Source organism: Euphorbia lathyris, chromosome 4 (genome assembly GCF_963576675.1).
Source record: "Euphorbia lathyris chromosome 4, ddEupLath1.1, whole genome shotgun sequence".
Classification (NCBI taxonomy): domain Eukaryota; kingdom Viridiplantae; phylum Streptophyta; class Magnoliopsida; order Malpighiales; family Euphorbiaceae; genus Euphorbia; species Euphorbia lathyris.
Window position 1 is genome coordinate 2,445,919 of NC_088913.1, and position 21,488 is coordinate 2,467,406.

General features: G+C 31.7%; 1 protein-coding gene across 2 annotated transcripts; it reads right to left on the minus strand.

Annotated features, from left to right (window-relative positions):
- Window positions 1–4,771: 4,771 nt before the first annotated feature.
- Window positions 4,772–9,049, minus strand: LOC136226206 (ferredoxin--nitrite reductase, chloroplastic). Of its 2 annotated transcripts, XR_010687628.1 has the most exons (5): window positions 8,592–9,049; window positions 6,605–6,959; window positions 6,222–6,510; window positions 5,130–6,018; window positions 4,772–4,922 (listed from the first exon to the last, which is right to left on the minus strand). XR_010687628.1 is itself a non-coding variant. In XM_066014554.1 (4 exons), exons 1-4 carry the CDS (start codon window positions 9,004–9,006, stop codon window positions 5,275–5,277), a joined length of 1,803 nt encoding a protein of 600 aa, XP_065870626.1. In that variant the 5' UTR covers window positions 9,007–9,049; the 3' UTR covers window positions 5,017–5,274. The 2 variants fall into 2 exon arrangements, 1 of the variants encoding a protein (XP_065870626.1); XM_066014554.1 differs by lacking the exon at window positions 4,772–4,922 and having other exon boundaries at window positions 5,017–6,018.
- Window positions 9,050–21,488: the final 12,439 nt, after the last annotated feature.

The window sequence follows — 21,488 nt, forward strand, 5'->3', positions numbered from 1 at the left end:
CAATGGAGGGGTCAACATGCTCAGAAATACAAGGCTCAGCAAGCTCATCTGCCATGAAGCAGATCTTTGCTGACTCAGTGGCATCAGCTTCAGATGATGATGAATCATCACTATCACTCCAGGTTGCCACCATTGCCTTCTTGCCGTTCTTCCTTTCTTTCCTCAACGTGGGATAGCTTGACTTGATATGGCCAGTTTGATGACATTCAAAGCATGTATTGGGCTTTGAGTTGTCCTTCTTGTACTTGCTGTCGCTGGAGTCAGCTTTGTACTTATCAAACTTCTTATAAGGCTTCTTAGAATATTTATCATTCTTTTTGAACAGCCTTTTCATCTTTCTAGTGAACATAGCCATTTCTTCATCGTCTGTTGAGCTCCCATCAGTGGAGTCAGCTTTCATGACAAGAGACTTTTGCTTCTTGTCTTCAGACTTTTCCTTCACCTCAAAATTCTTCATTGAGATCTCATGGGTCAGCAGTGAGCCAATGAGTTCATCATACTTGTAGGTGGTTAAGTCTTGAGCTTCCTCAACAGCAGTTTTCTTTGCTTGCCAGCTTTTAGGAAGACTCCTAAGAATCTTCTTGACTTGCTCTTCCTCAGTGAAGATCTTTCCAAGTCTCTTGAGCTCGTTGATGATGTTTGTGAACCTTGCGTTCATGTCTAAGATTCCTTCATCATCGTTCATTTCAAATAGCTCGTACAACCTCATGTGCTGGTTGACTTTGGATTCCTTCACCTTGTTGGTTCCTTCATAGGTAACCTCGAGCTTCTTTCAGATCTCCTGCGCTGACTCACAACCTGAAATCTTGTTGTATTCTGCAGCATCTAACGCACAGTGAAGCATGTTTATAGCTGAAGCATGATTTTGTAGCTTCTTGAGATCATTCTCTGTCCATCTAGTCTCAGCTTTGACAACTGTTTGGCCATCAATAGTTTCAACAGGAACAAATGGGCCTTGGACTATAGATAGCCATGCGCTCATGTTTGTTGCCTGAATGAAATTTTTCATTCTATTCTTCCAAAAGGTATAGTTAGACCCGAAGAATAGAGGAGGCCGAGTTATGGACAGACCCTCAGGTAAAATCTGAGTTGTCAGATTTCCTGGGAGAAACCGAGTGCTGTTCTCGGCCATAATGGGGATCAGCTCAAGGTAGTTAAACCTTGCACAGTGAGCTTTTAAGCTCTGATACAACTTGTTGGTCCCTTATAACGTGACAAGTTAGTTCAAAGGGGGGGATAGGAACTATTTAAAATTTTGTCCGTTAAGGCTGACTTCTTTTCTTATGAAAAGGTTTACACAGCGTCACTAAGTAGATTCAAGACACAAGCTTAGTCAACTTGTGACTAAGTCTGCTTCTTTACTTGAGTCAGGAAATAGCACTTAGAGTCTATTCCTGAACTCAGCTTCTTAGTAAACTTAACTCAGCGTGAGTTCTTTACTTAGTCAGTTTTCATAGCAAGCAATATATATTAAAGGAGTTTAAGGGTTAGAAAGATATTACTCAGCAGACTTATCCTGGTTCAGCCTCTCCGCCTACGTCCAGTCCCCGGAACTCATTTCGAGCTTTTTGAATTCTCTACTGAGCTCTTTAAAGGTAGAGCACAAAACCTTTTACAAATAGAAGCTGAGTATAACAAGAGTACCTTCCTCTATACCTCTACTCACTCCTATATCTAGCGCTGAGTACTATAATCGAGTACTCAGCCTCTCCTTTCTATTCTTCTAGAATTGATAAAGTGTTTGCCCTAAACAATAATTGCTAAGACACTTTAGACGATTGAAAATCACTCTCTATTTCCAATGCTTTTGAGCTTGTTAGCTTTCAAGTGCTTAGTTGGTTAATGAGTGCTGTTTGTAAAGACAAATCATTCATTGATTAATTGATATTTTTTCATTCAAAAAAATAAATAAATATAATTTTATTTTTATTGTCATCTGACTGTAATGTCATACGTAAAAGTCAATTATTTTCAACATAGTTAATTGTCATGTCAGTGTTAGCTGATTTTTTCTGTATAAAATAACTGTAATTAAAAATAAAAATTGAAATAAAATGAAATTTGATGATTTTTTTAAACTCCAAGTTTCAGTATTTTCATCGATCTTGGTGTGGGCATCTTCCTTAATCTTGATTACAAAAAAAAAATCTAAAATTATTACAGGTCAATTATTTGTATTATTTTTAGAACGTGAACTAAAAATCTCTTGAAATGCTTTTAGCAAAAATAACAACAGTTGTGTTCCAATTCCATTTAAAAATACATCTATAATTTTATTTTCATCCCATTTAATTTACGAATAATATTAATCACCTAACCCCTTTTAGAAACAAAATTACAAATCTTAAAATTTCCAAATTTAAAAACAAACAAAGTAACATAAATTTAGATGAGCAACAAATGAAAAAAATAAATAAATATAAGAGTACGTGTCAAAACGGTGTTTATTCCACATCGTCATGATAAATGGATCATGTTAAGCGAATTATTTTTATAAATCTATTCAATTCAATCCGAAGATTTAAAAATCTTCTAAATTTTACCTAATATTAAGCAATAATATTAAAATTAGTTCTAAAAAATCAGCAATTCAATTCAATATTAAATTTTTCCGATTAAAAGATCTTCAAAATCCATACTCAGCCCTAATTATGTCGGATAGTAATCACCCTACATAGAGGAGCATGTTTATTTATTTTTTAATATTGTTACTTTTATTAACCATTTTATATAATAAGTACTATAACTTTAAGTTCTCTGCATAAATGAACCAATTTCTAATAGTACGTGTCAACATGGCATGTTACGTATGATTTATGTATTCCACATCGTTACAAATGGTATGTTATATGTGATTTATGTATTCCACATCGTGACAAATTGTAAATCATATCTACAGATAAGATTTACTCGATTTAATCTGAAATTTTAAAAATCTAATTTTCCCTAATATAAGACAACTGCACAAATTCATTTTTAGTCCTTGAAAAAACCAGCAATACAATTCAATATTAAATCTTTTTTATTAAAAAATCATTAAAATCTGTACTCAACCCTAATCGTGTTAGAAATTGATCGCCTACATAAGAGCCTTTTTATTTATTTTTGAATCTTGTTAACCATTTTACATAATAAGTACTATAACTTCAAGTTCTCTACGTACCAATAAATGAAGTCAGTTTCTCATATTTTTCACCCAATTTTGCACACTTTCACCCCATTTCACGCTCTTTCACCCACAAATCAATTTTCTCTAATCTCCTACATGTTTTTGCAATTCAATTTAGTACTAAAGAAAAACAAAATCCACAATTCAATTCAATACTAAATCTTTTCTAATTCAAAAATCTATAAAATCCGTACTCAATCCTAATCGTGTTAGAAATTGATCGCCCTACATAGGAGCATGTTTATTTTTATTTTTTTAATCTTGTTACTTTTTATTAACCATTTTACATGATTGCCACTATAACTTCAAGTTCTCTACATAATAAATAAAGCCAATTTCTCACATTTTCACCTCATTTCACGCACTTTCACCCCACCAATCAATTTTCTCTAAACACCTACAAGTTTTTGCAATTCAATTTAGTACTGAAGAAAAAAAAAATCCACAATTCAATTCAATATTAAATCTTTTCCGATTCAAAAATCTGTAAAATCCGTGTCAGAAATTGATCGCTCTACATAGGATCATGTTTATTTATTTTTGAATCTGGTTACTTTTTATTAACCATTTTACATAATTACTACTATAACTTCAAGTTCTCTACATACCAATAAATAAAGCCAGTTTCTCATACTTTCACCTCATTTCCCGCACTTTCACCTCCACTAATCAATTTTCTCTAATCTCCTACAAGTTTTTGCAAAGTAAAAAAAAGTCCGCAATTCAATTCAACATTAAAAAATTTCAATTCAAAAATTTCCAAAATCCGTACCCAACCCAAATCATGTTAGAAATTGATCGCCCTACTCTCACTAATCAATTTTCTCTAAACACCAACGAGTTTTTGCAATTCAATTTAGTACTGAAGAAAAAAAAAAATCCACAATTCAATTCAATATTAAATTTTTTCAATTCAAAAATTTCCAAAATCCGTACGCAGCCCAAATCATGTCAGAAACTGATCGCTCTATGTATGAGCATGTTTATTTATTTTTGAATCGTGTTACTTGCTCATACATAATAAGTACTATAACATCAAGTTCTCTACATATCAATAAAATAAATGAAGCCAATTTCACACACTTTCACCCCATTTCACGCACTTTCACCCCACCGATCAATTTTCTCTAGTCTCCTACAATTTTTTGCAATTCAGTTTATTCCTAAAGAAAAAAATCAACAATTGAATTCAATATTAAATTTTTTCAATTCAAAAATTTCCAAAATCCGCACCCAGTCCAAATCATGTCAGAAATTGATTGCCCAGTGTATGAGCATGTTTATTTATTTTTTAATCGTGTTACTTTTTATTAACCATTTTACATAATAAGTACTATAACATCAACTTCTCTACATACCAATAAAATAAATGAAGCTAGTTTCTCACATTTTCACCCAATTTCTCACACTTTCACCTTATTTCTCGCACTTCCACCCCACCGATCAAGTTTTGCAATTCACTTTAGTACTAAAGAAGAAGAAAATCCACTATTCAATTCCATATTAAATATTTTTCGATTCAAAAATCTCCAAAATGTGTACTAAATTGGTCGCCGTACGTAAGAGCATGTTTATTTATTTTTGAATCGTGTCACTTTTTTATTAACCATTTTACATAATAAGTACTATAACTTCAAGTTCTCTACGTACCAATAAAATAAATGAAGCCAGTTTCTCACATTTTCACCCAATTTCGCACACTTTCACCCCATTTCACGCACTTTCACCCCACTGATCAATTTTCTCTAAACACCTACAAGTTTTGCAATTCACTTTAGTACTAAAGAAAAAGAAAATCAACAATTCAATTTAATATTAAATCTTTTTCGATTCAAAAATTTCAAAAATGCGTACTAAATTGGTCGCCCTACGTAAGAGCATGTTTATTTATTTTTGAATCGTGTTACTTTTATTAATCATTTTACATAATAAGTACTATACCATCAAGTTCTCTACATACCAATAAATGAAGCCAATTTCACACACTTTCACCCAATTTCGCACACTTTCACCCCATTTCTCATACTTTCACCCCATTTCACGCACTTTCACCTCCACCGATCAATTTTCTCTAATCTCCTACAAGATTTTGCAAAAATCAAACATTAATCCTCCAACTCTTCTTCCCTTTCCCTTGGAACAGCCCCAAATTTTTCCACCAAAATATCAGCAACTAGTGGCACCAAATCCTTACAAGGCACACCCTTTTTATAAACATCCCCCAAATGTGAATCACCCCCAATTCTTCCCCCCAAATAAACATCAGCCCCATCACAAACCTTCCCATTCTCATCTCTTGTCATACACCCCATAAACCCGATATCCGCCACTTGTACTTGTCCGCAGCTATTCGGACACCCCGTCCAGTGCATCCGGACTGGCCGTGTCACCGACACTCGCTTCTGAACTTCCTCTGTCACCTTCATTGCTCTAGCTTTCGTCTCAATGATCGCTTGCCCGCAGAACTGTTTTCCGGTGCACGCTACTAACCCTTTCATTAGAATAGGTGGCTCGGGCGAGAACTTGTGTTTTAATAGAGGCTCGTTGAGTAAAGCTTCGATCTTTGAGTTTTCGATGTTGGGGATTATGATGTTTTGCTCCACAGTTAGTCTTAGTTCACCTGAGCCATATGTGTCAGCTATTTGGGCTAGTTCATCCATGTCGTCTGCTTGGACACGCCCGACTGGAATGTGTATGCCTACGTAGCTTAGCCCGTCTTGGCGTTGTGGATGTACACCGAAATAGTCCCTTCTTTCCCATTGTGGCTGTACCAAATCTTCGGATGACGCTCTCTCTAGCTCTTGTTGCGGCATTCTTTTCGCTATTTCTGATCTGAACCCTTCAATCCCCTGCATTACGCAATTACTAAACGTTAAACTAAGCGTTATAAACTCCGAAAAAGCGATCAATTCGTGCTAAAGTTGAATGCTTCATGTAGATACCCACTTTTTTCCGAACCAATTTTTAAGTTTTTGATAAATTCTACTCAAAATTTGAACAATTCGTAAATTATTCAAAATATCGGTAAAAATATGTGCGACACTTTACTCACAAGTTCATCAATCAACCACATGATTCTCGTCTTCTGCCGGTTTCCTCTGAACCCGAGATCTCTATAGGCCTCTAACATTGCTTTACAAAGTGGCAACACATCATCTGCGGAGACCCAAGCATCTAGCGGAACAGCCTCAGCGCATCGCTTGATACTAAAGAATCCTCCCACCAGTAAATTAAACCCGAAACGCCCATCTTTAGTAGCCGGCATATAAGCAAGATCATTAATGTGAGGATGTTCATAAAGATCATGAGACCCTATAACACATACATTCCATTTCCTCGGCCTGCAACAACATAGAAAACTCGTTACATTACATTACATTACCCGTCTTTCGCAGAACCCCGAATTCAAACATAAAAAACGTCAAAACGACTTACAAATTAGTGAAAGCGGGATTGCCGAGTGAGTTCCCAGTGATGAATTGGGATAACAAGTTAGTGTACGGTCTAGTATCAACGATCTCGAGTGGATCAATTCCGGCAAGGGGGTTTCCAACGGGGTTTCGGACATTGTCCATACCACTCTGCAGACTTGTCAAGCCAACTTCAGCGAGACCCTTGAGAATTTCGGGGACGTCGGGTAATACCACGCCGCGAATTTGCCAGTTTTGCCGTGTGGTAACATCTGCACAACCTTCAGTTCCATATTTCCTAATCACACTTGCTAAATACCTTGTTTGTTCACTTGTTGTAACTCCATTTGGTAGCTTGAGTCTCATCATAAATCGGCCGTCTGGATTATAGAACATCGAATGCAAATCAATTAGTTCAATAAAAAATCGATCAAGATTCGATCTTTGTTTCGAATCAACGGAACAACAGAAGATTGAAATTGAAAAGTTTTTTCCTGTTTACTAATCAGAACATCCCAAATAATGAAAAACAGAACATCCCAATGATCACTGAAGTTCGGGATTTGTTTTACGAGGGTCACAGTTGATTCGATAAAGTTATTACGGTAATATTGACGTGACATAGAAGATAGTTGACTATATACCAACTAAGTGACATGTCGGACAAGAATGTGAATTTTTTGAAAAAAAACTTGTGGCTAGGATGCGCCACCGTGTGTCTGCCATGCCTATTTCAGACGTATTTGGCACCGTATTTAGTTGGCATATAGTCAAATGTATTCTATGTCGCGATATTTCCGGTGAATTTTTGCATACAAAATGGCTAGAGAGAATTTCTACCGTATTCCTGAAATAATACACCTAGTCAATGTATACTATTTTGAGAGAACTTCTATCGTATTCCTGAATTTATGTGTACACTAAAATTCGAACTCGACATTTACACTTAACCACTCAAGACAAATCTTAGAACTTAATAGAACATCAAGAGCAAATCAGTTCCATCATACATTTAAAGAATTAAGGGTCAAAATGGTCTTAAACCGAACTAAAATCGAAGTTTAGCTATCAACTCAACCCGATCCTTAAATTGGCAAATTTTGACAAAATGCCCAAATTTTATAAAAAAATTTTTATTAAAACTAATTGTATAGATACAATTTGTCAAAACTTGCCAAGTTGATACCTAAACTTCGATTCGAGGCTAAATTTGCCTTGAATCCCAACTTTAGGAACCATTCCGATCATTAGGAGTGGTAATTTCTGACACGAAAACTTAATGGAAAGAGAATCCACCTCTGGGACTTCACCATCAAGCAAGATGACAACCCGACTGACACGACACAATTGATACCAAAATCATTTTTCTAGCATTTATAACATATAAAACTATATCAAACATATATATGAGATAACACGATTTTGACACAAAACACGAAATAGTCATCTCTACTGATCATTAATTCCACATTTAAGTCATCCCCATCAATGAAAGTCACTGATCTAGCTAAGATTGATCAAGATTTGATCTTTAAATTTAATTTTCCCCAATTCAACACAACCACACTACTAAACATTTCATCACGATTTTGACACGAAACACGAAATTCACAGCTCTACTGATCATTAATTCCACATTTAAATCATCCCCATCAATGAAAGTCACTCATCTAGCTAAGATTGATCAAGATTTGATCTTTAAATCTAGTTTTCCTCAATTCAACACAACCACGGTACTAAACATTTCATTTCGATTTTGACACGAAACACAAAATTGACAGCTCTACTGATCATTAATTCCACATTTAAGTCATCCCCATCAATGAAACTCACTAATCTAGCTAAGATTGATCAAGGTTGATCTATAAATCTAGTTTTCCCCAATTCAACACAACCACATTACTAAAAATCTGATATTCACTCAATTTAAGAACAAAATCTCAAAACACAAAAATCAAAAAACATAGGAAAATCAGAATCTAGAAGCAAAAAAGGTAAGAACTTTGACTTACAATGATGTTTCCTTCTATGAAAGAGACCAAGCCATTTAAGTCTAACATCAACATCATCCTTAAATTCTTTACTTTTATCAATTTCCTCCATAGACATCTTAGAAAGCTCCTCAATCCCATTTTCCATAAAAAGCTTCATAGGTTCTTTCTCAATCTTCAACTTTTCTTGAGGGTTAATACCTTGTCTAAACTTCTCTTTCAAAACCCAATACCCATCTTTCTCCTCCACTCTTGGCTCCACTCTCTCGGAATCCACCGCCACCTCCACCACCGGCTGAGCCACCGCAGAGAAGATTCTTGATCTGGGTCTTGCGGAGGAGGGGGATGGAATTGGGGGGGAAAGAAGACGAACAGAAGAAAGAGAAGACATGATGGGAGGAGAATGGTGGAGAAGATGAGGAGGAGAGAGAGGCATTTTGTAGGCATTTTGAAGAGGAGAGACTTTTGGTGAGGTTCAAAGGTCATATCTTTTGGTTTGGTGTTTGAGTTAAAAGAAGAGATGAGTTTTCTTTCGGTGGGAACTTGAGATGGATGATGACAGTTAAATTTTGACCGGTTGTTGTTTTAAATATATATATTTTTAATATTTATGTATAATAATTAATAAACTTAATTAAAAGAAAAAGAAAAAAGCATTTTCTAGTTTTCACATTTTTATGGGGAGAAGTAAAATAATAACAATAATAATAATAATTTGTTAGTTTTATGGGGGTGGTAGTTAGGGATGACAATGGTACACCAGTACTACTCGATTCTAATAGTACTATTTGTATTCTGTAAAAGGGTATGGGACAAGTACGAGAATACCTCTAAAGTACACTGTTATTCATCATAAATATTTGGGGAAAGTTCAAATAAAATCTCTGTGATTTCACTAATTTTTAGATAAAGGACCGTGGTTTACTTTTTGTCAAAACGATGATTGGGGTTTCACACTTTTAATAATGCTATTAAAACTATCTTTAACGATCTGAAAATGAAAATTTTCAAGAATTAAAGTTGTTCAATGTCATATTTTCTATGGAACTACATTTTCGATTTTAGAAAATCATCTTTTTTGGAACTTTCTCTCTCTAAACATTAACTTTCTCTCTCTTTACCAAACATCATCTAAATAATCTCGAAATAAAAAAGTTGAAAAATTAAAGTTGCTTAGAATATTAGTAGTTCTTAAAATATGTCATTTTTGAAGTTGTTAAGGGTGATTTTAATAGTATCAATCGAAAAAATCCTTATTTTGCTAAAGTTGAAAACCTCCATCCTCGTTTTGACAAAAAGTAAACTACAGTCTTTTATCTGAAAATTAGTGAAACCACAGGGGTTTTATTTGAACTTTACCCTAAATATTTTATATATTAAAAAGGTAAAAAGCAACATTAGGCCCCTGATCTTTCATTTTTTTGGTTCATTAGACCCTTGATCTTTTATTTGGATACATTAAACTACATAGGTCAGGCTGGGCCGGACTCGGACCGGGCCAGACGGGCTTTTCTATAAAAGTCCTCAGCCCAAGCCCAGCCCAGCCCACGAGTAATTTAGGCGGGCTCGGGCCGGGTTCGGCTTGGCTCAGGCTTAAAAATCAAATCCCAAGCAAGCTCATCCCATATAAACCCACCTAAACATATATACATAATTTTTTAATTATAAAAAAATAAAATTTAATACTTAAAAATAAATATTTAATATATAAATATATAAAATTTATTAATTAATATTAATAGGCGGGTCTGGCTGAACCGGGCCGCACTATTTTTATTAGTCCCAAGTCCGCCCAAAAAATAGACGGGCTTTAGCGGGCCTGTGCCTAACATCAATTAGCATTGTCCAAGCCCGACCCAAAGGACATGGGCCTGGGCGGACAGGGCGAGTACTCGGGCCCGTGGACAGGTCTACATTAAACCCCTGATCATTTATTTTTGGTCTTATTGAGCTCTTGATGACCAAAAAAAATTAATTTTGAACATAAAATCCGGTTAACAGGCTGTTATTCATTGCATCTGTATTCGAAGTTTGTATTTTTTAACTGTTTGAAAGAAGTTTTGGATGTGTAATGTGGCTATAGGAAAACTGTAAAAACCTTAATTCAAACTCTAAAAAATAATTTTTTTAATAATATCAAATACAGATAAAGTTAATAACGTATTTTTAACAAAATTAGATGTTTATAACTTACTAATTTGGTCATAAAAGGCTTAATGAGATTAAAAATAAATTATTAGAGACCTAATGTATTCAAATAAATGATCAGGGGCTTAATGAACTAAAAAATAAAAGATCAGGGGTCTAATGATGTTTTTTTTCTATTAAAAAATATTATTATTTTTTAGATATGAGATTCAAACTCTAACCTTTTGGTCTTCAACTATTGAATAATTTGAGGGGTTATTTGTTCCAAATAAGTTGAGAGGGTTAGTTGTCACAAGTTTAAGCCCGGGTGGTCAGTTGCAGTATTGTAACAATTTGAGGGATTGAGAAGGTAATAATTTCCGATGACTATGTCTGCTCTACTACTATCTAGTGTTTTATTACAATATTAGTTGAGTTTATGACACGTTACACGGTTAGAAAAATAAAAATAAATAAAAACTAATTCTTGTTTGTTAATTTTGGCAACGTAACATAATGACTTATTAACTTTATTAATATGATAATATTAAATTGTTGTATCATCATCTGATATATTGATTTAATGATATATCAAATTATATCAGTTAATTTTTTTTTTTTTTATTTAAACCAATTAATGATGACTGAGTAGTTAAGATATGAGTTTTACTGTATTTATGTAAATAATAGGGTTAAGGTGTAAAAATACCCCTAACGTTTTGGACCAGGAGCAATTTTATCCTTAACGTCTAAAATGGTGCAATTTTACCCCTAACGTTGGAAGCCAATAGCAATTTTACCCCTAACGTTGATAAATTGGATCAATTTCAGACACTATTATAAAACACAGATATTTTTGTTCATTATTCTGCGTCAATTGCATAATAATTCATTCTAAAAAAAGGATTTCATATTTTTTATAAATTAATAATAGAATTTGAGATTAATATTTATAAATTCGGTGGATTTTTTGAATTTTTTTTGTCTAATCCGTATAAAAAGACAGTATATATTTTTATTTTTTTATTTTTTTCACATCCCAACAAATGTTTGTGATTTGTTACTGATAAAATGATGCACTTATGAAGTGTAAATAACAACATTCATGACCGAGAAGACAGTTTGATGAATTATTTCTCAAATTGACCCAATTTATTAACGTTAGGGGTAAAATTGCTCTTGGCTTCCAACGTTAGGGGTAAAATTGCACCATTTTAGACGTTAGGGGTAAAATTGCTCCTGGCTCAAAACGTTAGGGGTATTTTTGCACCTTAACCCTAAATAATACTTCATGAACGAGTAATCCTAATACATAAATAACCTCCTAAACTTATCTAAATATTGCAACTGCCCTCTCAAACTTTCAATTGTAACCATTTACTTCTTAAATTTGTCCAATTGTAAAACATAACCCCAAATTGGAAATTTTTTTACCCCGTACTTGAAGCAACCGTAAAAACGTTTCTTCGGATTCCTATCACGCCAAAGATCTGATTATCACACTCTATGAGCGTTGCAGCTTTTGTATTTCACGTGTTTCTTCAATTGCAGTTCATGTCAGCAATTTGAAGTTATATTTTATAATTGGACAAGTTTGAGGGTTATGTTTTACAATTGGATAAGTTTAAGGGGTACGTTGTTATAATTAAAAGTTGAGGGGCAGTTGTAATATTTGGACAAGTTCAAGGGGTTATTTATGTATTAGGGCATTACTAAAAGAACTAGTGACTAATTTGCCTCTTATTTTAATATTTTATTTTATAATATGCTCATGTTGAAGTTTTGCATGTGCATGCATGAGAATTGGGACGAATTTGCCCCTTGACTTAAGATTAGTGACTAATTTAATCAATTTAAAATATAAAAGTATAAGATGTTGTAAGACTTAGTGCACAAGTTTTGTGAATATAATAAATTATTCTCCCCTTTTTATGTATCCAATTAATTAATTGGTTAAGGTAATAACAAATTTTGATCCAATACCATTATTTATATGTATAGGAATAAATGGAGTAAGCGAGTCCTGGTCCATTTATTGATCTATTTATGGGCCGTCCGTAATCTAATCAGTTAGAATTAAAGTTAGACCTTGAGATTAATAATACAATACTCAGAGCTATTGCACAAGGTAATTTTCACTATGTTCCCTCTTCCTAGCCGCCGCTCCCCCTTCTATTCTCGGATTGTATCCTTAGTTCGTGGAACAACGGAGATTTCTCCTTTGGTGTACTAACCTCCTAAATTGGTGATGAAGTATCACACCCGACCCTAGACGACATCAATCGGCATCGGACGTGAAATAGAAAGATCACAATCAATACTTAGGAGTCTCCAAATTATCCAAATATCATAAATTTCAAACTTAAAATATCTTTACTACATTAGTCATTCAAGAACCTCAACATATTTACTAACTCCATTATATTACAATTGAAATACTAAGGTTCTAATAATAATTCTAACAATAAGTAACAACTTCCAATCCTCGCCTAATCGGTCGGTAATCTTCTCTATACTCGTACTTTCTCACCTAAAAACATTAAAACATTTAAAAACGTGAGACAAAAATCTCAGTAAGAAACTATAAGCTATCAAAACTCAACTTGACTTAACATAGCTACATATATACATTTGTAAAGGGATTTAATCAAAACCTTATAAAATATACTCAAACTTAAGTTTATAAGATTGTCATCAAAACCTTATAAAATATACTCAAACTTAAGTTTATAAGATAGTCATCAAAACCTTATAAAATCTTTTCAAAACTTAAGTTCATAAAATAAAATTTGTGTATGTGTATCCGTCCTCGAATTCCACCCGTGTAGATCATAACATCAATCATAACAATATCGAGATATCTCATTTATATCTCGTTCTTTGCCTAACAGTTAGGGCTACCAGTCGTACACTCTGGCCATACCGCCATTAGATATGGTCTTACAACTTACAACTCCTACCCCGGGCAATCCTAGATGGACAAAACCATTTTATCTTTCAAAATATCACAACTCATAAAAATCATATTTGGACTTCAATCCAAAATAATAACAACAATAACAGCAACAGATTTCTCAATCCAAAAACAATTCGTAAGAAATCATCAAATTCATTTTGTTGAATATAGATATATATTGAAACCAAAAACATATATGTATATATGTAAATCAACCAAATTAAGCCTTAAATCAACATAATCAAGTAAAATTTGAAATTCACATAGAAGCATAGTCAATAGCTTTATTTGAACCATAATTTTACAATAAAAGCAAGATCGTGAAAAATCTCAATTTTATAAAATTCCTGCATAACCCTAAAATATTATTTTCTGAAAATTCTTTGATTATATATATATCTATATACATAAAACTCAAAATATAGTTGATAGTTACTTACCTTGGCTATTAATTGACCCGATCGATTCTTCTCTAAATTCTGTCTAAGACGTTTCCCTCCAAACACTGCCGAAACTTAAAAACTCTCCGGTTAGGACTTAGATCTATATATAATGATGCTAGGGTTCCAATTTCGAGTGATTCGGACGATCGAATCTCCGTAAATCAAAGAAACGGTGGAGAAACGGTTCAGAGAAAACTGATAAATTTAAAAGGAATAGAAAAAGAAAAGAAAAGAAAAAAAAAACAGAAGATGATAATCTCTACCTCCTCGCAGGTTTCTCCAAATCTGGTGAATATTCAGTTTGATCCTCAATCTTTATATAATCTTTTAAAAATTACCCTAAACTTTTAATTTACACCTAAAACCATCAAATTAACTCCAAACTTTTCACATAGCACCAAATTAACTTCACATACCCAATAATTATAATATATACTAATATCAAAATATAAATTTTAGAAATTTAGACACGGACGTGACAATTCTCTCCACCTTAAAAAATTTCGTCCTCGAAATTCACATTCTCTAATCTAAATTTTCTTCCTCAAATAATCTCCAAGATCACAAAATTATTTTCCATTATCAAGATTCCTCATAATCATCATAAGACCACAAATTCTAATGTTTCCTTGCATTAACTTCATCATTTATCAATATCGACATCTTTGTAACAATCATTTAAATATAACTCTTAGTAACTCTAAATTTCAACCTAGTTAATCCACAATAAAACTTCAAATATCATTCATATCTTCCTAACATACACGTCTTACAACCTACAACTCCTACCCCGGGCAATCCTAGATGGACAAAACCATTTTATCTTTCAAAATATCACAACTCATAAAAATCATATTTGGACTTCAATCCAAAATAATAACAACAATAACCGCAACAGATTTCTCAATCCAAAAACAATTCGTAAGAAATCATCAAATTCATTTTGTTGAATATAGATATATATTGAAACCAAAAACATATATGTATATATGTAAATCAGCCAAATTAAGCCTTAAATCAAGTAAAATTTGAAATTCACATAGAAGCATAGTCAATAGCTTCATTTGAACCATAATTTTACAATAAAAGCAAGATCGTGAAAAATCCCAATTTTATAAAATTCCTGCATAACCCTAAAATATCATTTTCTGAAAATTCTTTGATTATATATATATATCTATATACATAAAACTCAAAATATAGTTGATAGTTACTTACCTTGGCTATTAATTGACCCGATTGATTCTTCTCTAAATTCTGTCTAAGACGTTTCCTTCCAAACACTGCCGAAACTTAAAAACTCTTCGGTTAGGACTTAGATCTATATATAATGATGCTATGGTTCCAATTTCGAGTGATTCGGATGGTCGAATCTCCGTAAATCAAAGAAACGGTGGAGAAACGGTTCAGAGAAAACTGATAAATTTAAAAGGAATAGAAAAAGAAAAAAAAAGAAAAAAAAACAGAAGATGAGTATCTACCTCTTTGCAGGTTGAGATAGATATATATATCCAAATCTGGCGAATATCCAGTTTGGTCCTCAATCTTTATATAATCTTTTAAAAATTACCCTAAACTTTTAATTTACACCTAAAACCATCAAATTAACTCAAAACTTTTCACATAGCACCAAATTAACTTCACATACCCAATAATTATAATATATACTAATATCAAAATATAAATTCTAGAAATTTAGACACGGACGTGACATGAAGAGCCAATGTCGATTACTTCCACGGCTGTTCAACGGATCTGTGCTAAATCTAAATTTGTTGATTTATTTATTGATAGATCCGAGTTTATTACTCGTCCTTTAAAGATTAGAGAAATCCATTATGGCTGCTTAGAGAGCCTTCGGTATGGATAAATAATTTATTAATCTTTATATTATTATTTAATACATTTTTAGTCCTCGTATTTTCACTAATACATTATAAAATCATTGACTTTTGTTATATTATGTATTTAGTCTTTCAATCCATTTAAATGATTTATTTGTCCATTACTTACTAAGAGTAAATTGCATTTTTTTTTGTCAAACTTTAACATATTTACACTTTGATAACTGAAATTTATTTTTTCACTTAAAAGCTAGCATTTTAAATATTAAAAATATAATTTTTTGTTTTTATTTTTAAAAATATATATTTACGGCATCTCGTTCTCTCTCCTCTACTTTCCTCTCTCTTCTATCTAATTTTAATAAACATATAATTTAAATATCTTAATATATAAAAATATTAAATATTAAATATATAAAAGTATGTTTTTAATATTTAAAATAATAGTATTATTAAGTGTAAAATTAAAATTTAGATATAAAGTAAGATTGAGAATAATATTTTTAAGATAATACTATTTTTATATTTTTATTTGCATATATTAAAATATTTATTTTTTTATTATAATTAGAAAGGAGAGAGATGAGAGAGGGAGAAAGACATGCCGAGAACAATTTTTCTTTTTTTGAAAAAAATTAAAAATAATTGTGTTTTTTTAATTTTAAAATAATACTTTTTAAGTGTAAAAATAAATTTCAAGTATAAAAATATAAACATACTAAAATTTAGGTATAAGAATACAATTTACCTTTAATAAGTCATTTAAATGGATTGAGGACTAAATTATTGAATAGAATAAAAATTAAAGATCTTGTAATGTATTTTTAAAAATATAAGGACTAAATAGTGTTAAATAGCAATGAAAAAAAAGGGTAAATTCCAAAAAAAAACCTTTGTGGTTTCACTTATTGACAAAAAAGGATCTGTGCTTTTTCTTTTGTCAAAATGGGGATTGTGTTTAAGACCGTTAACCAAAACGCGAAAAAACAGCTAACCCCGTCAACTGAGCTGACGTAGCAGAGGGTATTTTTGTCCAGTTTTTTTTTCTTTCATATAAAATGTCTCTCTTTCCATCAATAATCGATCACCAATTCAATTTAGGGTTTTTCCCCAATTTCTTCATAGATTGAGAAACCCTAGAAGTTAAATCCTAAATTGGGAAAAAACCCTAAATTAAATTAGTGATTGATTATTGATGGAAAGGGATGCCTTTTATATGAAAGGAAAAAAAATGGACAAAAATACCCTCTGCCACGTCAGCTCAGTTGACGGGGTTGGCTGTTTTTCCGCGTTTTGGTTAACGGTCTTAAACACAATCCCCATTTTGACAAAAGAAAAAGCACAGATCCTTTTTTGTCAATAAGTGAAACCACAGGGTTTTTTTTTTGGAATTTACCCAAAAAAAATCTAATTATTCTATATCAAACTTAAATGCATTTCATCTTAGAAGTTGTTATGAATTGAAATCCCATAAAATGCAAAATTCATGCTTTCTGAATTAATATATTGTTAAAAAATGAAATAGAATTAGGCAAATAGGAAATAGTTCTTTCAAGGTATGAAATTGTTATTTCGCTTTTGAACAAATAGTAAATTGTTGTATCTTCGGAAACGATGTCTTAAAGAAATTGTAGTACAAGTCTCAATGTTTCTTCGATCTATTTTGTGTTCTAATGAAAAGGTTACAAGTATTATCTAACAATCTTAAGTCAGCTGAGATTGTTTGAATGATGGTATTTTAAAGTAAGTGAGGGTAAATACAATTAGGTAACGTTGTTTGTTTTGAGGTGTGATTGAAGAGGATAGTAAGTGAGGGTATGTGGGGGTAAATTTTGGGTAGTTTTCCTTACACCCCATTAGAAGGGAATCACGGTATATATCTTTTTCTTCTAAAATTACTATTTCCAAAATTACCATTCACCTTTTATTTTATTGATACGAATGAAAAACAAATAGGCAAATAGTAAATTGAAATTATTATTTACTGAGGTTGTCCTTTATAATTAAACGAGTGTTCCATATTGTTAAACAAGAATTAATAAATGAAAAATGATATTTTTGCTACTCTTCCAGTATGTTTATATTATAGGTTTCATCTTCTTCATACGGGAATGAGCGAAGAAATATAGAATTAAGCTCGTAACTTGTCTGTATGATTTCCTTTTTATCTCTCCTCTTCATATTTTATTGTTCTTTTGTTCCAGTGATAATTCTCTATACATAGTAGTATTTGATCAAGTTCATTATTGTATCTAAGGAGACGGTTGCTCCATAGCGGAAAATTTTATCTTAAGAAAACTGTCCAGTACAAACCTCAATGTTTCCTCCGTTTATTTTCTATTCCAGTAAAAAAGTTACAAGTATTCTATAACTTGTAATTCAGGTTATTAATAACAAATATTCCATTCATTTTCTTTTTGAGACTGATATTATCTATCATATATAATTGATATAGAATATGTCAACTATTGGAAATATTCCATATGGATCAAATATAATCTGTTCGTGATGAAAAGGGATCGAATACAGGTTAAATGGGTTAACATCTAATTGGTGGCTACAAATAGATAGTCACATCTCATTAACCTAATCCAAACCTATAAAATTTGAAAGAGAGCATTTGAAAGAGAGTATGTAACCTCCTTCTTCCTTCACTTGCACCTCCCTCTCTTCTTTCTTAACTAGACCTGTCCATGGACCGAGCTAGGCTGGATTCAGACTGGGCCTAACGGGATTTTATGCAAAAATGTGTATCCCAAGCCCAACCCAGCTTGTTATTAAATTAGACGGACTTGGGTCGGGCTGGACTTGGACTTAAAAATCAAATCTCAAGCCCATCCCATATAAACCTACCTTAAAAAGTATATATAATTTTTAATTATAAAAAATAAATGTATACTTAAAAATAAATATTTAATTATAAATATACAAATTTATCAATTAATATTAATAAGGCGGGTCGGGCTGGTATTTTTTTCAATCCCAAGCCTATCTACAAAATAAGCGGGCTTTAGCTGGTCTGGGTCTAAGTTCAAATTTTATTATCCAAGTCCGGTCTAAGAGACATGTGCCTGAGCGGGCCAAGTGGTACCGGGACCAGTGGACAGATCTACTCTCAACCAACCATGCTCTTAGTTTGCGGATCTATCGTGTCTTCTCTCGACTAATCTCGACATAGTTGATTCACAACCGATAAAATGAAAATCGTGGTTTTTGTTTTTCCGCTACAATCAATTCAACGGGTTTTTAAATAATTCGATAACCCGTGTTTATATTCGTCAACCTTCATCAAAAAAAAAATATTTAACTTTTTTTAATGATATTTAAAATTAACAAAATTTATCAATATCATTATCTCATTATACCATTTATAACTTTATAATAAAATTGATATTGGCTCAAAATAGTAGAATTTTTGTTTTTTCTATTTTTAACTTTATCCCTTTAAATATTAAAAAGAAAAACATAAAATAGTAGGTGAGGTTCTTCAAGCATAGCTAAAAGTCATAATATGATCAAATATATAATTTTGGCAAATTAATTAAAACATTTTTTTAACCTTATGAATTGTCCAAAAGCCAAAAGCCTCCGATCCGCCGCCAAAAGTAAAATAAACAAACAAACAAAATATAATTTAATAAAATACTATATAATTAAATATGTGGTCGATTTTGTCCATACTATCCATAGGGTCAAGTTGAAGAGCTATTGTAGAAGGAATTTTCCTTCTTCCTCCTCCAACCGGGTTAGATTGTGTATTCTTTTTATTGTTTTTCTTATTCAGTATCCATATATTTTTGCAGATCTCTATTTCTGTCTGAATTGTATCTCCTCCCAATCATTCTTTTATTTATATCTTTTTCGGATTTAGCAAGTGCAGAAACGATTTATTTTATACGTGGATCAATAGATCTATGTGGTTGCAACAAAAGAAAGGACTATGATCCGAATATTCGAAAGGATCTGAATGATAAAGATCGGATTGCAGTTGTTGTTCTACAGATTTTGATTTCCAAGAAGTATATGTTTCATTGTTTGTTGTGTTTTTTATACCTTTTATGGATTTTTCATACTCTTTGTAGTCAATTTTATCCCTTTGTGGTTTTGTTAGGATTTTATTCCTTGTGGTTTTCTGATTGTATTTGTACTCTTTTCATCTAATGAAGTAAGTATGTTCATCAAAAAAAAAAAAGTTGAAGAGCTATTGTCTCATTTCTATTTTGTCTTATATATAACATTCGACCACGGGCTTCACTCTTGAATACTGACAATTCTACTTTTTTTTTTTATATATATTTTAAAATATTTAATTTATTAGTTTCTATATTTTGACAAAACACACTGTTTAGATTTTTATTTTCAAAAACACATAATAAGGTCTCTAACGTTTTTCTCGATGAACTGTTTAGTCTCTAATATTTTTCTCGGTGAACTGTTTAGTCCATGTTAATCAATTTGGATTTGAGTCAAAATCTATTTAAAATAAAAATGTAATGCATTAACTACCATTTACTACAAAATCAAATATATAAGACCATTATCTTCATTGTTTCTCATATCTGCGTTCTTCTTTTCCTTTATTTTACTTTCCTTTAGACTCTACTGCATCTAAAATCAACTTCGAGTGTTCTTCTTCCTGACATGAGCGTTTTCCACCTTCAATTCGAACAAGAAAAGTAAGCGAGAGAGATTTGAGTCGATTTCTACTTTCAATTCAAACAGGAAGAGTAAGCATGCGTGATTCGATTATGGGTTAAGGATTCAATCATTTCTCTATTTTTTTGTGAGCGCGAGTTGTGAGAGAAAGACATAGAGGTGTGAATTGCTTTTGACTGGTAAATAGTTAGGGTAATTTAGTCATTTCCGAATTCATAAACGGTAAAAAATCTAACAAACAGACGGAAGGACTAAACAATTCACCGAGAAAAAGGTTAATGACCTTACTGTATGTTTTTGAAAACACATGGACTAAACAGTGTGGTTTATCAAAATACAGGAACTAATAAATTAATTACCCTATATTTTATATATAGTATTATTTTAACTTTATTCTTCTATAACTATATTACCATTATTAATTAATTTTAGTAGAATTCATTTGTATATATTTTTCATTTAAAAAAAATTAATTTTTTATTTTGAAGACTTAAATAACTTAATATTTAAATTAAATTTTAATTTATGTAAAATTTAAAATAAAAAAATAAAAAAATGTTATAATTTTTTTTTGCAAATATCTTATAATTTTTAGAAACTAGAGTTTTTTTTTTTTTTTTTGAAGGGAAGTAACTAGAGTTTCTTATAGAATGAGATAATGTATAAAAATACCTCTAATATTAGAGTCAGGAGCAATTTTACTTCTAAAATCTAAAATAGTGCAATTTTACTCCTAACGTTGGTAGTCAATAGCAATTTTACCTCTAACAATGGCAAGTTGGATCAATTTTAGATATTATTATAAAATACATATATTTTGTTATTTATTCTGCAACAATTATGTATTAGTTTGTTAAAAAAATCATATTTTCTATGATTTAATAATAAAATT

What these genes read in the sequence shown, in the direction of transcription:
- LOC136226206 (XM_066014554.1), bottom strand. Translation starts at nt 9,006, where the DNA reads ATGCCTCTCTCTCCTCCTCATCTTCTCCACCATTCTCCTCCCATCATG. An exon ending in TCATAGAAGGAAACATCATT is followed by an intron (nt 6,960 to 8,591) that starts GTAAGTCAAAGT and finishes TCTATAATCCAG; the next exon opens with ACGGCCGATTTATGATGAGA. An exon ending in AATCCCGCTTTCACTAATTT is followed by an intron (nt 6,511 to 6,604) that starts GTAAGTCGTTTT and finishes ATGTTGTTGCAG; the next exon opens with GCCGAGGAAATGGAATGTAT.